This window comes from Hemicordylus capensis, chromosome 4 (assembly GCF_027244095.1).
Source record: "Hemicordylus capensis ecotype Gifberg chromosome 4, rHemCap1.1.pri, whole genome shotgun sequence".
Taxonomy (NCBI): domain Eukaryota; kingdom Metazoa; phylum Chordata; class Lepidosauria; order Squamata; family Cordylidae; genus Hemicordylus; species Hemicordylus capensis.
The window spans coordinates 253268565-253283547 of NC_069660.1; the positions used below are offsets into that span (position 1 = coordinate 253268565).

The following is a 14983-nucleotide window of genomic DNA, read 5'->3' on the forward strand; positions in this document are numbered from 1 at the left end:
GACAGAGGCACAATTTCAGTGCTTGCCTCAGGCACTATTTCCCCTAGATACGCCTCTGCATGTCCCTTCCTAACAGAGTAATTGTTCCACTGAGGTGTTTGAATAATATCCCACTTCTCAAGTGTTATAACTGAGGCAGGAGCTTACATGGAAAGATCTGTTATCCTTCAGTGGAAATGGAGAAACTAGAGCAGAACATCTTATTAAGGATGTGTACTGTAAACCTTCCAGGGAGCTTTTCCTTGTTTCTTTGTGTACTTCTTGTTTTCGGCTTCTGGTTGTAGTTTAAGTCAATTTGAGACATTATTAATACACATTTACAGCTGGTGCTTCAGGACTGTCAACATGAGGCTAGAATGCAAAATACAGTTAATGCTTGTGAAGAAAATGCTGAATCATTTTATGCTAGGAGATCAATACAGCCGAAGAATACAACCAATTATTACTCAACAAAATAGATCTTTGGATGCATTAGGGGGAAAGGCATTAAAAAAAATCGAATGCCTTTTGTTGAATCAGCATACCAAATATTATTTGATGAGTGCTGACTGTAAAGTGGCAAATAAGACCTCTTCATTAAATTGTAACTGTACTTCCAGAAAGCAGAAAAGACCATGAAGCAGAGGAGGAAATAATACATCAGGTAATTACAATGTCTTGTTATGCTGTATATTTCAACAGGAAACCACCAGTCTATGCATTTTAACATAACTTCATTGTATTGTATCTCTAGCTATCATTTCCATCTGCTGGCTACATTTGTCTAGTTTCTTCTACTACTAATCTTCTACTGTGAAGATTTTTGTCCTTTTTATGGAAACACTGATGTTCACAGTAAAGCAGAGATCTTAGAAGGGCTTTTAAAAGTTAAACAAGGATCATCCTAAATGGGCAGTAATTAGCATTCTGAGTAGTAGCAGGTAGAGGATTAGATCGTTAACCATACCCACATGCATATTGCTACTAATGACAAAAGCAAGCAAGAGTATGTTTTAATTTACTGTGTTTTTTAATCTTGTTTTCCACAGATTTGGGGTGGAGAACTTTTCCTATGTTTGCATACCTGTTTCCCACTGTGGGACTAAATTTATAAGAACAAATAATCTTGAAATAATTAAGAGAGTTCACACCTCATGGTGAGATTTCCCTGAAAGAACTACAGTAAAAACTCACCCTTATTTTGGGGAGATTAAAGCAATGAGTCTCAAAAGTCTGTCATTATGCTTATATTAAATTTCACTAGTGCCAATAATACTCTTTGACTTCAGAGTAAATGTTTTCTGTTTTCTGTTGCTTGTATGTGGTAACAGCTGCCACTCAGTCACTGAAAGTCCCAAGGAAATATTACCACAATGTATTTAGTTCAAAATGCAGCTTTATATCTCATTCTTAAAGCCCAATTTCATGAGTGTAGTTTGGACCCATTAAAGCTGTGATTTGAACTGGGGCCTCAACGTGGGAAGCATGGACTGTAGTAATAAGCCTTCTGTCTCTATTTGGTTTGCACATCTGCTTTCTGCAAGGCTGATATAAAAGCAAAATATAGCAATATGTGCTATGTGGCTGTATTTACTGGTAGACTGACCGGCATGTTACTCTCCCCCACCCCTTATTTGCACTTTCCAGGTAGTGGTTCCATGAAATGGATTCCTGTATCATAGCTTCCTGCTGACTAGGCCACTAGCAGTTTTTTTCTCAGCTAGAAACTGTTCTCTGTTTCCTCAAACTCTACCCTCAGTTTCACAGAAGAGAAACAGAAATATCTAGCTAAGAACCATGACCTTAAATTGCTCAGACTTTGTAATGACAATGAAGACAAAGAATAGTTTGAGATGTTCTTGAGGATACCAACAAACGTTTTTTCCCCATACTCTGCATTAGGCCACTGAATATCAACAACTGGACAGAATATGTGTATTGATTTCTAAAAATGTTACACATGTGAATACTTTTGGAAATCAGTCCACAGCTAAGATTACCAACTTTTTGGAAGGGCTCTTGATCCTGTAACCTCATAGGAGGAAATTGAGCAAATTTAAGCTTTTCCCATCACTGCATCTGTATGTTGTGAAAAACTTGACGGCTGACTTTCTGCTTATCACATCGCTTTTCAAAGGCACATAAGCCTTGCCAGAAACTCGTTGCCAGAACTGATGCATGGCTAGGCAGAACATGGTACAGGCACAGAACCTGGTTTTGCTACTCTTCTTTGTAAAGCATGGTGCCATTTATTTTATGCCAAAGCACTTTGTTTTGTATGATAAACATGCACTGATGTTTCCGTATGTCACACATACCTTAATTTTCTTATTATATAAAAGGGAAATACCAACACCAAGGGCAGCTGTGTGCACTTGTAAGGAGCTCAACAGAGTACGCAATGGGTCCTTCTGCCCTCCTCCTCCATTGACAATTGGTCATGCAAAAATTGTGGGCCCAAGGTGCTCCTCTAACTGTACTTATGGGCTTCTAAAGATGTACTTATGGGCATCTAGTAAGAGAGGGATGCTGCCCTAGATGCACATATGGGCTTCCTGTTGAAAATAATGATCAGCATGCGTATAACTGGGGCCATGCCTGGGAGAGAAGAGTACCCCACAGACAGATGTGGAGGAACTCTGCATAGGAATGTATCTCTCTCTTCACCCATCATGCCAATCTCATACCAGCTAAATTGGTTCTTGTTTTGCCAGCTATGCTGCAACTTTCCAAGCCATTCATGGTTATTGGAGGCCTTCCTGTGCCTTGTTAACATGTACCCACTGGTCCACTCTTTCCCAGGACCTTGTGTTTGGTGTCACTCCTCTTGCATGTGGTTTTTGCACCAGGGTCCTGGAGAAGAAGAGACCACTGGGTGCTTACAGGCAAGGTGGCATATGGACTTCTAGTTTACCATAGTAAACTATGGACTCATAATTTACTATGAATGGCCAATATATTGCAGCACTCCTGACTAGGGATGTGCACGGACCTGTTCAGAGGCCCTTTTACGGGCCTCCAAACAGGTTTGAACACTGGCCAGTTCGAACATTTGGCAGTGGTGGTGGGGGTAGGACTTTAAGGGTGGGGGAGGGTGTACTCACCCCGCTTCCTCTCCCCCGGTGCCGGTGCTGGAGTCCTGTAAAATCTTTCGGGGCGGCAGTGTACCTCCTTGCTGCTCCTTCCCCTCTTCATCCGGAAGTACCAGGCGTGTGTGCGCATGCTGGGTGTGCGCGCACACCGGGTGCATGCATGCGCACATCACACACACACGCACGCACATCAGATGGGCTCATGCATGATTGCGGCATGTGTGTGCACCCAGCCTGTGCATGCGTGCCTGGTACTTCGAGCCATTTCCAGCCAAAGGGGGACAGAGGCGCTACACTGCCGCCCCAAAAGGTTTTATAGGACTCCAGCACCAGCAGGGGAAAAGTGGGTGGGAGGGGTAAGTGCACCCTCCTCCACCCTTAAAGTCCTACCCCCACCCCTTTGAGCCACCCTCACCAGGTTCCATGCACATCCCTACTCCTGACATAGCAATGGAATGCCTAGTGTAGGCCAGGATGGCCCAGGAGAGATGTTACAATATTGTATTTACCTGAATCTAAGGCTAGTTTCCCCCCAGGTTCTTTGACGTTAGAAATGGGGTGTGTATGTGGGGGGTCATCTTAAATTCAGAGTACTGTTCCTTTTGGGTAAATACAAGTATCACCTGTATTCAACCTCTATGTTTTTAAAGGGGTCATCTTAAATCCATGGTCCTTCTGTTTGGGTAATTACGGTATATACCTAAGCAGAGTTCCTACACACACTGTTTTTCGTATATTGAAACGGCTGACTTGTGTCCACTGTGGACCATGTAATTTAATGCTTTCATTTTTCAAAATATATGATGATTAGCCATCTCAATTTTTCTCTCATTTCTTGTAATACATTTCCTGTCAGCTTTCATTTCTGTTTAAACTTCCAGAGGAATAGTTAGTCAAGTGCAGCAAAACAACCACCACCGAGTGTTGTGGCACCGTAAAGACTAACAAATATATTTTAACATTAACTTCCATCTTTCTAAAGGCAAGAGAACATCATACTCAGGGACAGTATTTTACCTGAGAGAATTCTTTTTAAAATCCACTACAATTAACATACATCACAGAGCAGGATGAGAGACTGTGCTACATACATGTTTTGCAAGAAATTGATTGCCAGCATCCTATGCAGCAAACAGCAAAAAATGAACTCAGACCTTGAATCTCACATCAAGAGTCAGCCTTCCACAGTGTTGCATTTGATGAAATTTCTCCAAAATCAGGTAGTAATAGTTTACAAACATGTTGATTTTAAAAAGAAAAATAAAGACCCCAAGCTGTCTAAACTCCTGCATGATACTGTAACACCCTCAGTTCCCCCAGCAATGTTGTTAATGCTTTGAGCCAGGCACAGGAGCCCATTTTTCACTGTAGCCTTCTGCCCTATCAAACCCACATGGATTATTCAGTCAGTTTGTGACTCTGAGGAGCAAAGCTAGTCTTGCAGTAGAGAGCATAGATTGACCCCTTTGCAATGCAGGGTCTGTCTTAGTCCCCATTTAGATGGGTGCTATTTGTGAACACTGTCTGGTGTAAGATATTCCCTTTAGGGGATGGGACTTGTAGCTCAGTGGTGGAACATCTACTTGCACACAGAAGGTCCCAGGTTCATTCCCTGGCATTTTCAGATAGGGCTGGGAGAGAATCCAGCCTGAAACCTTGGGCAATTTGAAGTAGTCCCATTAGTCCCTGCAGGTTGTGCTAAGGTGGTCAAAAGTGGGTGGGGGTAGGGCACATTGTGTGCTAACTACCCCTGAACCAGAAAGGCAGTTCCTGTGAAGATTCATTGCACACCAAAGAGTTGAAACAATTCAAAAATTCCTAAAAAATGAACTAAGTAACCCACTGGCTTGTGGGTTGGGGTGTCATTGGCACATGGGGCACCACTAATTCCCACCCATATGCAAGCCAGTGGGGTACTCAGTTTATTTTTTTATGAATTTTTGAAGTGTTTAGACTACTTGGTGTGTAATGAATCCTCATAGGGATTTATTATGAGGAAAAATCATCACACACCAAAGAGTCTAAACACTCCAAAAATTCCTTTTTAAAAACTGAGCACCCAACTGGCTTGCAGGTAAGGGATAGTTGGCACCCAATGTGTCCTACCCCCCACAACCCACTTTGGACCACCTTGACGCTACCCACGGGTAGTAATGGGGCCACTTTGTATCCCCATTATTCCCTATGATGAAGATAAAGGAGCAGTGCTGACTCTGCGTGCATTTTCATTGCCACTAAAGTCTACAGTTGTCCCTAAAAAACTGGCCCTAGGGATTAAGGCTGTCATGCTTAAGCCTCGTCACAGTCACCATTTATGTCCTGAGATAAATACATAAAATGTAACACCAAAATGTCTATAGGCTTTACAAAGGGCAGGGAAAATTCATGGCGGCTTAAAGCAAAATTTTAACACACACAAAAACAAAATAATGTTTATAGAAAATAAATCAAGACTACACTAAGTTTGACATATTAACAGCAGCAACAAAACAAACAAAAATGCACAGCTTTTCAGTTAGGGCTGCAAATCTGTATACACTTACTTGAGAGAAGATCTGATTGAAACCAATGGTACTTACTTCCAAGCAGGCATGCACAGAATGGATTGCATTTTAAAGCCAAAGACCTTGAACATTTACAGTACACAGCCTGGTAGGCAGAATCAGGCTATCATCTCAACTGCCCTAATAGAGATCCCCTGCTGATAAACAGCAAAGGCAACATTCCTCAGGGGATTACTTACTGTGAATCTCTCCCAGCCCATGCTTTAACTCTCCTGTGCTTTAACTGCCTTAATCAAAGCCCATCAGTTGAGCAGAAGAGTGACTGCATGTGTTGCTTCATAATTCCATTTCTATGAAATAAATGTTACTCTTGAAGATGCCACAGTACTCTTTGTTGTTATTGCTGTTTAATCCTGCTCATTTGTCACACTAGTTTGTGCAAAGGTGAATAGCTTGCTGCCCGGGCCCGGTTCAATGTGTTGCCCTCTTCTCTTTTGGATCGGAGGTTTGCAAAAGATCATCCTGTTGCGGTTTTCTGCCCTTGTGGCATTGGCCTTCTGGAAACTGTCACCCATGTGTTGTTGTACTGCTCGTTGTATCGGGACGCTAGAGAAGAGCTCATTTCCCCTTTGTTACTTAAATTTCCCGGAAGGTGTGATCTCTTTTACACTTATTACTGCCTCGCGGATTCGAGCCCTGGGACTACAGCAGTTGTGGCTAAATTTTTCTATATTGCCATTAGGTTGAGGTCCCTATTAAGTGCCTAACTGCGAGAGTTGTCTGTTGTTTTTAAATAATTTATTATTATTGATTGTAATCTGTCATATTGTGTTTTAGCATTGTTTTATTGACGTATTGTGTATATTTGTTACTACCATTTTTGCTGGCCAATGACCGTAATAAAACTGATGATGATGAATAGCTTGCCAAGTTAGTGTTGGTGCTACTAGGGCTTCCAGTGCCAGCACTGCCCTCAGTTTCCATTGCAGCCATTAGGATCCATCCTTGGGAAACTGCAGCCCTTTATATAAGTAGAGGGACATTGTACCGCAAACGTGGAATCCAGTCACTTGAAATTTAGCTTTCACTAGCCAAATTGATTGGTCTCCATCTCAGCTAAAAGTTAAGCAATGCTGCACACAAGATTTATACAGAGCCTACCTTTTCCCTTACAGAATATATTCTTGTTTTGATGCTATCTAACTGGTATACCCATCTGGATGAATATATATTATTAGAAATTATCTCCAGCTCTGTGTAGATTAGATTTTCAACAGTAGTTTCCTGTTTAGAAGAGAACAATGTTCAAAAAAAGATGAACCTTTGTGTATGCTAAAACAGTTTCTCAGGCCTGTATTGAAACACATATGTTTGTTTATTTACCCAAACAAAACAGAGGAATTTTTCCAGCCCTCTTTTTTTTTGAATTTCATTTAAATTTGTGAACACTGAGTCCACAACTAAAAAGAAAGGTTTGTGTATTTAAGTACCTCCAAAACACTAATTTCAATAGGCTTTTTCACATTGATATTCACCAACAGTATCACAAAAGTTGTCTTTTTTTTTAAAACATAACTGTAAGCAACAGTAATCTAGAAACACTAAAGGGGAAAAAGCATAGCAATGTCCACAGTTACAAGAAAAAGTGCACATTACTTTGTCACAATCACAGTCATTACTTGGAAAACTATATGTAACAAGTAGATAGAAAATATCACCGATGCCTTAAACTCATTGTCAAAAACCAAATTACATAAAAATTGTACACAAAATAAGGCAAATTCAGGAATGCACAAGGAACTTGTTATTTAACAAAAGCTAAACAAAACAGATATTACAATAGGCATGAACGAAAATACCTTTCTCTAAATACATAAAAATAAGCTTTCCTTAGCACACAACAAAAACACCATTGATGTGTATTTGACATCATAAAATAAGAAATAGGGAGCTGGGGAAGTCAGGGAAAGAGAGTTTTGTTTAAGTGGCAGCTGCATCCTTTACAATTTTTGTATAGTTTTTAGTTCAGTATTAGCATTATAAAATCACATCAGAAGTGTCAATGGCCCTTTTCAGTTATGTATTCATTTAAAAAGAAAAAAGAAATAAATACACACAAGAGTGCAAATTTTCCGATTGTCACTTGCAACCTCTTCACATTCAGTCATCTACATCCATTCACTACCAGAAGGACTTGCACAAGACAGCAGCAGCAATCCTGGAGTTAAGTGAGCTAGTTTGTAAGAAACCACTTTACAAAAATTAATGATATGTCCTTTTAAAAATAACCCTTACTTCTTTATTAATTGCTAATAAAGCTGCAACTCATTATGAAATGGAGGGGAGAACAGTGCGAGTTCAGGAAATGTCTGCTTCCTTTGGAAGTCATTCCAGAGATATTTGTGTAGGGATCCACCAGGGAATGGGCTGCCCAGCACGAAAAGGTACTTGCTGTAGAACGAATGTGGATTGGAGAGGGGGAAAGAGGTTTCAGAGAAGAGGATTTACAATAACTCCTCAAAATATTATTTGAAAAATCAGTGAAAAATTTACCAAAGTAAAAATGATCAATTTAGAATGAGATCCAACATTTTTGTCTTGTTTTTTTCCTATAAAAATTACATTTTCTTTAAAATACAAGATCCTTTTCATTGCAATAGCAACCTGTTAAAAACAGGGCATTTGGCAACATTTTGCCGTATAATGCAGCTTTGAGTCCACTGAGTCAATAGCACATTCCACTAATATTGCACTTGGAGTTTGGACCAATTTTGAACCCCCAGTATCTTCTGTTTCTGTCCATGTTAGAACGAGTTAACATTTCTAGCCACTTTTTGCTATTGATGCTGACACATGAAAAACAAACAAACATAAAGCAATAGGCTGGATATAGTAAAGTACCTCAGAAATATCAGAGGTCCAAGTTCACTTAAAGAACCTTAGCACACAAAACCCCCCATCAAAAACACTGTGGCATTATGGTAATTAACTCGTCAACAAGACTGTGCAGTAATTGAAGGATCTGCTTAGGGGAATCAAAACGTCATTAGTGGAAATTCTGTGATAAAACTGGTCAGCAGGATGGTTGTGTGTCTCAGTTCTGCTGCAAAATAAGGTTTTCCAGTTCATCTGCAGAACGTAATAAAAATGCAGCAGATTCTCGGTATCCAGCAACCAGCTGCCGTACTGCATTAATTTCGGTTGGGCTTAGCTGAGGTCTGGAGCTGGTACTGCTGGAAGATCCAGAAGTGGTTGCTAACTGCCTCTTCATACTGAGATCAGTTGGACCTGTCAAATGACAAATGGAAACTACATCAGGATACCTTCATTATGACTTCCTAGATGCAACACAAGAACAGACCAAATGTATGGGCAAACAAAGAAGGAGGAAACATGCTTTAGGGAAAACTGTTCAGTTAGTGACTGCTTCATTAGTGCATGGGTTCTTTCATTTATGTCTATATCAAACTTGATTCAGTGTTATGATTCTGTTGGCACAACCATAACCACTTCAGAACCACCAGTGCTGGCAAATTTATTGCTGGTGCGGTTGCTTTCTAGATTTCAGTCATAATACTTTGTTCACGGCTTTTTAGTTTCAGCAGTTTCGGCGGGAGTGTAATACCACAGATAGATAGTTCTAAGGCAAGGGTAAAGAAAGACTTTCTTGTTGAGAGGCCATGTTGTCAGTAGGTCATTTTCAGGAACATGTTCATATCATACATACGACATCATTGTCATCATTAATATTTGTTATTTTTTTTACTGTATGGTGTTGTCCTACAGTAGAAATGTGCCCTTCTCTCCCTCTTAGCCCTTTCCTATGCTCATCCACTGAAATCAGAAGCAGAGGGCACATCATGATGTCACATTACTACTACTACTTATTTACTCAACAGTTTTCGAAGCCATTTTCATAGAAAAATAAATAATAAGAAAAAACTAAGCAGATCTTAGCCTGATAAGTGCCTGCATGAAAACCCAATATAAGTTGCTTTGAGACTCTCAAAAATAGAGTAGGATATAGTGTAAAATAATGAGCTGGGCCGGGCGCAAAGGATCTGTGCCTCTAGTTTGCCCCCGCTGTTGTCACCGTTGTCTTCCCTGTCCACCCTCCCCCTGCTGCTTCCCCACCCACTGCTGCTTGCCACCATTCCCCCCCCCTCCCCCGCCTGCCCGCTGCTGCCATCATTTTCTTCCTGCCTGCCTTCTTCCGCACCTTTGCCGGACGACCAGTTGGCCGCTGCCGCTGGTTCATTGTTGGTTTTTTTGCCCACTGGCTGGCTTGCTGCCACCGCCACCATTTTCTTCCCTCCCGCTCGTCCCATCGCTATCCGGCAGCTGCTCACAAACTCTCGCGAGAGCTGGCATGCATGGGATTAGCGACAGGTACACCTAAGAGAAATATAGGTCCCTGGATTCTTTTAAAATAGCCCTCCTTGTGATCAGTGCTTTGTGTCTGAGACTTGGTGAAAAATAGTAACACAATTTGGGTTTTCAGTTCATTTGCATATCAGTTTGATGACAAATTCTCTTCTCAAATGCAAATTCTGACATAGAAACTAATGAAAATTTGGTTCAATCCTACTTATTGTGTTATAGGAACATAGGAAGCTGCCTTATACAAAGCCAGACCATTGGTTTATCTAGCTCAGTATTGTTTACACTGACTTGCAGTGGCTCTCCAAGGTTTCAGGCAGGAGTCTTTCCAGTTGTTGTGTACTCTCTTGTTTCATCTTTAACAAATTGCTCCAGAGTTGTAAATTTATATTAAGGTCTTTAATAACAAACATTTAACTTAACATATTTATTAAGCCTTTTGTTTCCTACCAGTCTTTGTCTCTGAATCTATTTTTGTGCTGGTACTTCTTATCCCAGCTGCCACTTCCTGTCTCTGCTGCACAGACTTCTGGGATCTGTAGTACTGCAGGAAACTCTGTAGGCAGCTACACTACACCCCTCCCTTTGCTAGATTAAACAAACATAACCACTAAACACTGTCCAGCTTTAAAAACATTTTCAAAAGATAACACTTCTTCCTAACATGCTTCCAAAACCTACATAACCATATCCTTAAATCGGGAAGGTCTTTTAACCACTCGTCCACTTCTCGTAGTCTTCCCTCGAGTAGGTTCTATATCAGGAGTATCAATTTCATCAACTGTTCTGCTGTGACTGTTCTCAGAGAGTTCCTCAGTGTCTTGCATTACAGGAATATGCAAATCTGAGTTACTAGAGACTGCTAAATCATCACATTTTGGTTGAGATGGAACTTTCTCAGATGTTTGACATTTCTAATCAAAACACTGCCATCTTGTGTGTTGACAAGTTCAAAGGAAGAATCTGATTTGCTCCAAAGAATCTGAATGTACATTTCTGTATGTTGGCTTAAGTTTGTCACCTGCAGTATTGTTAGCAATATACACCAGACCCCCAACTTTATAATGATGGCCCTTAACCCTATGGTGGCATCAGCATAATGGTTCATCTGGTTCCTTTACTTTTGGTGCTGATATCTAACATGTGAATCAACCATCACTCTTTGAATGCCAAAACCAGGAGGTTTAGTGCAAATCTCACATGACAGAAACAATCTGGCTGGTGTCTCCTGTGAAGCCCTATGCGGAGTAAAACAATAAGCCATTAGAATCTTTGCCAATTCTGTTTTCCAGTTCCTCCCTTCACAGTGAGCTGCCTGGAGGGCTTTCTTTAAATATCAATGAAAACGTCCTATCTTCCCATTACTTTCTGGATAGTAAGGGGAAGCATGGATAAATTTGATACCACAAGGGTTGAAAAACTGTCCCATAAGGGAACCCACAAACTGATGAGTAAGGATATCCAAAATGAGCAAAAATATCTTGCAGTGTGTTGATAATGCTGTCTGAAGCAACGTTTGGCAATATGATTGCTTCTGGGTAACAGGAATAATAGTCAATGAGAGTAAGCACATAGTTTTGTTGGATCAGTCCAACAATATATATACCCAGTTTGGTCCAAGGATGAGGTAGTAGCTGAAGAGGGCATAACTGGTGATCCTCGTGCAAGGGTTGAGTTTGTACACAAACTGCACAGTTCTTGACAAAATGTTCAATGTCCAAGTCCATGTTTGGCCAGTAATACTTGGCATGCAGAATTTGCTTCATTCTTACTATCCCTTGGTCCGTCTCATGAGCCATCTTCAACTGTCTACACACTTTAGATTCAGGTATTACAATCTGCTCACCTCTCAACAGAAGATCATCATGTACTGAAAGCTCAGCAGCAATACACTTGAAAGGATGCAATGGAGTAGGAAGTTTCTGTGGCCATTTTTTGGGTTGAAGAATATGTCGAAGCATAGTCAATGAAGCATCCTGCTGAGAAGCAAGTCAAATTTCCTCAAGAGACAGTGCCTCAAAATCCAGCATACACATGTTGATAACCCTATGGACACAATCATCCACCAATGAGCCTGAGCTTTTGTCAGATAGAGGAAGTTGTGACAATGCATCAGCTGCATTCTGTTTGCAAGAGATGTGTTCAACAGTGAAATCATAAGGTTGCACTCTCCAACTGAGATGCTGAATGCGATGTGGTAAAATACTTCTTTTATGTGGGTGCATGAGGTGTATAAGTGGTTTGTGATCAGTCAGTAACACAAATGGGCGACCCCACAAGTACACATTAAAATGTTCTACAACCCATAGATACCCCAGAATATTGCCACTCTGTAGCAAAAAGCAAGCAACGAGCATTTGCCACAGGCTTTTGAGAGCCATCTTTTTGAGTCTGCAGCAAAATGGCACCTCTGCTCACAGGACTAGCATCTGTCACCACAAAAGTAGGTAGGTACATGCAGGTGATAGTAAGCCAGACAAGGTTCCTTAGTTAATGCATTTTTTAGTTGCTTGAAAGCAGAGTCAGCCACTGCAGACCAATTCCAAGTGACTCCTTTTCTAGTTAGCAAATGAAGTGGTTCAGAAATATTTGAATAATTAGGAATAAATTTCAGACTTTATTAATAAGATTAGTGGGATAACAACACATGAAGATAATCTCCTAGTAACCATGGACGTTAGGTCCTTATATACCAACATTCATCAAGATTGAGCTTTGGATATTGTACAGGAAAGAGAGGAGAGAGTTTAGATTTCCCCCCACCCATTTTCTTGTTAGTTTAGCTGAGATATCCTTGAAAAAGAATTACTTTCAATTTAATGGCCAGTTTTTCTGGCAGATAAAGGGTGTTGCCATGGGATGTCCCATGGCCTCAGAAATTGCTAATCTGTACATGGAAACGCCAACATATTTCATCTTCTGATAATCCTTTTAAGTCCAATCTGGTGGTATGGTTCAGGCTCATAGATGACATATTTTTCATTTGGAGAGGTAGTGCTGCAGAACTGTGTTCTTTTTTTGAATGGGTCAATTATAGGGAGTCCAATATTCAATTTGATACTCAGTCTGATTATGCACAAATTAATTTTTTGGATTTTTTGATCAAAAAGGTGGATGGTAGTTTACCGACTACTTTATATAGAAAACCTACAGCTAGGAATACCTATTTGCGATTTGATAGCTCCCATTCCAAACCACACATGGAAAATTTACTATATGGACAATTTTTAAGGGTTAGACAGAATTGTTCCACTGATCAATCATTTGTTCAAGAATCCACAATAGTCAGACAACAGTTTCTGGATAGTGGTTATCCAGGGAAAATGGTTGAACGTAATTTACAGAAAGCGATGGGGATTCCTAGGGAGCAGCTGTTATGTGTACATAAGAGGGATTCCTCCAGTGCCATTCACTACAGTTTGACATTTAATCATATTACCAACCATACAGGCCCGTTCTACGTGATATCCCTGTTTGTCAGAATCAGCCCATCATCTCTTAAAAGGACAAAAAAAATCTGAAGGACATATAGGTGAGAAGTGAATATACAGTAAGGAGGAAGGGAGAGAAAGTCTACATACTTTAACAGGTTCCTCAAAACATCAGGGTCATTATCCTTGTGGCCATTGTGTATACTGCCAATATACATATTCAGTTAAAGATTTTGTAAATTATTCCAATTCCAAGTGACTCCTTTTCTAGTCAGTAAATGAAGTGGTTCAGAAACATCTGAATAATTAGGAATAAATTTTATGAGATAGCCACAAGTTGCCAAAAAGGACTGCAGTAGTTCTAAATCTTTGGCTTTGTGGGCTCCCAGCCTCTCTGGATCAGGCTTGATCTCTTCAGCTGACAACAACATGCCTAAGATCACATTCTTGTTGAGGCCAAAGTGAGATTTATTTTTATTTAGCTTCAATACTCTCTTTTGGAATATCTCAGAATCTGCCTTGAATCTATTGCAGAGCTCTTCAGCATTTGTGGCATACCATCATAAACACTGTCAGCGTTTCGATCCGGAGGGCAATAGCACATCCCTAGTACCACACTTCCCTTCAGGCCTTGTATTGTCACCCTTAGAGTTTCTGTGGAGGGCTCTGGTCTTCCTAGGTTCTCTAGCTTGTTGAATTCTATCCCTTCTTTAACATACAGTGCTACTCCACCCTCAATTTGCCCCTCCCTAACTTTTCTATAGAGTTTATATCCAGGAATAACAGTGTCCCTTTGGTTCTCACTGTTGCACCATGTTTCCATTATGCCCATGTTTTCATTAGCAACCAAGCATTCTAGCTCACCCATCTTGGCTTGGAGGCTTCTGGCCTCTCCTCTCCAGAGGAAAGCTGCTCTTGTGGTAGCAAGCATGACTTGTCCCCTTAGCTAAGCAGGGTCTGCCCTGGTTGTTTTTGTTGTTGTTTACATTTATATCCCGCTCTTCCTCCAAAGAGACCAGAGCGATGTACTACATACTTAGGTTTCTCCTCACAACAACCCTGTGAAGTAGGTTAGGCTGAGAGAGAAGTGACTGGCCCAGTCACCCAGCTGGTATCATGGCTGAATGGGGATCTGAACTCGGGTCTCCCTGGTCCTAGTCCAGCACTCTAACCACTACACCATGCTGGCTCTCTGGTTGCATATGAATGGGAGACTTGATGTGTGAGCACTGTAAGATACTACCCTTATGGGATGGAGCTGCTCTGGGAAGAGCAGAAGGTTCCAAGTTCCCTCCTTGGCATCTCCAAGACAGGGCTGAGAGAGAGTCCTGCCTGCAACCTTGGAGAAGCTGCTGCCATTCTGTGTAGATAATATGAGCTAGATGGACCTATGTTCTCTCGGTATTTGGCAGCTTCCTATGTTCCCATGGCTTTGGCATGTAAGCACCTATACACTGAAATCTCTTACCTGCTTCGTGCTAGCTATCTTTCTTTTGGCCATTTGATCTCTTTGACCAGCTAGCACATCCTTCTGCCTGCTCTTTATATGGTTCTACTCTATCCCCTTCTGTTTTATCTGAGTCATTTACACCTTTGC

General features: G+C 40.9%; 1 protein-coding gene and 1 long non-coding RNA gene across 8 annotated transcripts in view; one reads left to right on the forward strand and one right to left on the reverse strand.

Moving 5' to 3' along the window:
* The window catches only part of LOC128324066 (uncharacterized), a 105267-nt gene that overhangs the window by 25053 nt on the left and 65231 nt on the right, over positions 1–14983 (forward strand). Inside the window, exons 4-5 of one of the 2 annotated variants that reach the window (XR_008306616.1) lie at positions 600–643; positions 1029–1154. This is a non-coding gene — a long non-coding RNA (uncharacterized LOC128324066). Of the gene's footprint in view, positions 1–599; positions 644–1028; positions 1155–14983 lie in introns of those variants that run through there. The other variant, XR_008306615.1, reaches the window with a different exon arrangement.
* The window catches only part of NOL4 (nucleolar protein 4), a 260409-nt gene continuing 252357 nt past the window's right edge, over positions 6932–14983 (reverse strand). For 5 of the 6 annotated variants that reach the window (XM_053248195.1, XM_053248194.1, XM_053248196.1 and 2 more), the window contains one exon: positions 6932–8863. In XM_053248195.1, the coding sequence (XP_053104170.1) occupies positions 8670–8863 (194 nt within the window). In that variant the 3' untranslated portion in view covers positions 6932–8669. Of the gene's footprint in view, positions 8864–11801; positions 12002–14983 lie in introns of all 6 variants that reach the window. The other variant, XR_008306611.1, reaches the window with a different exon arrangement.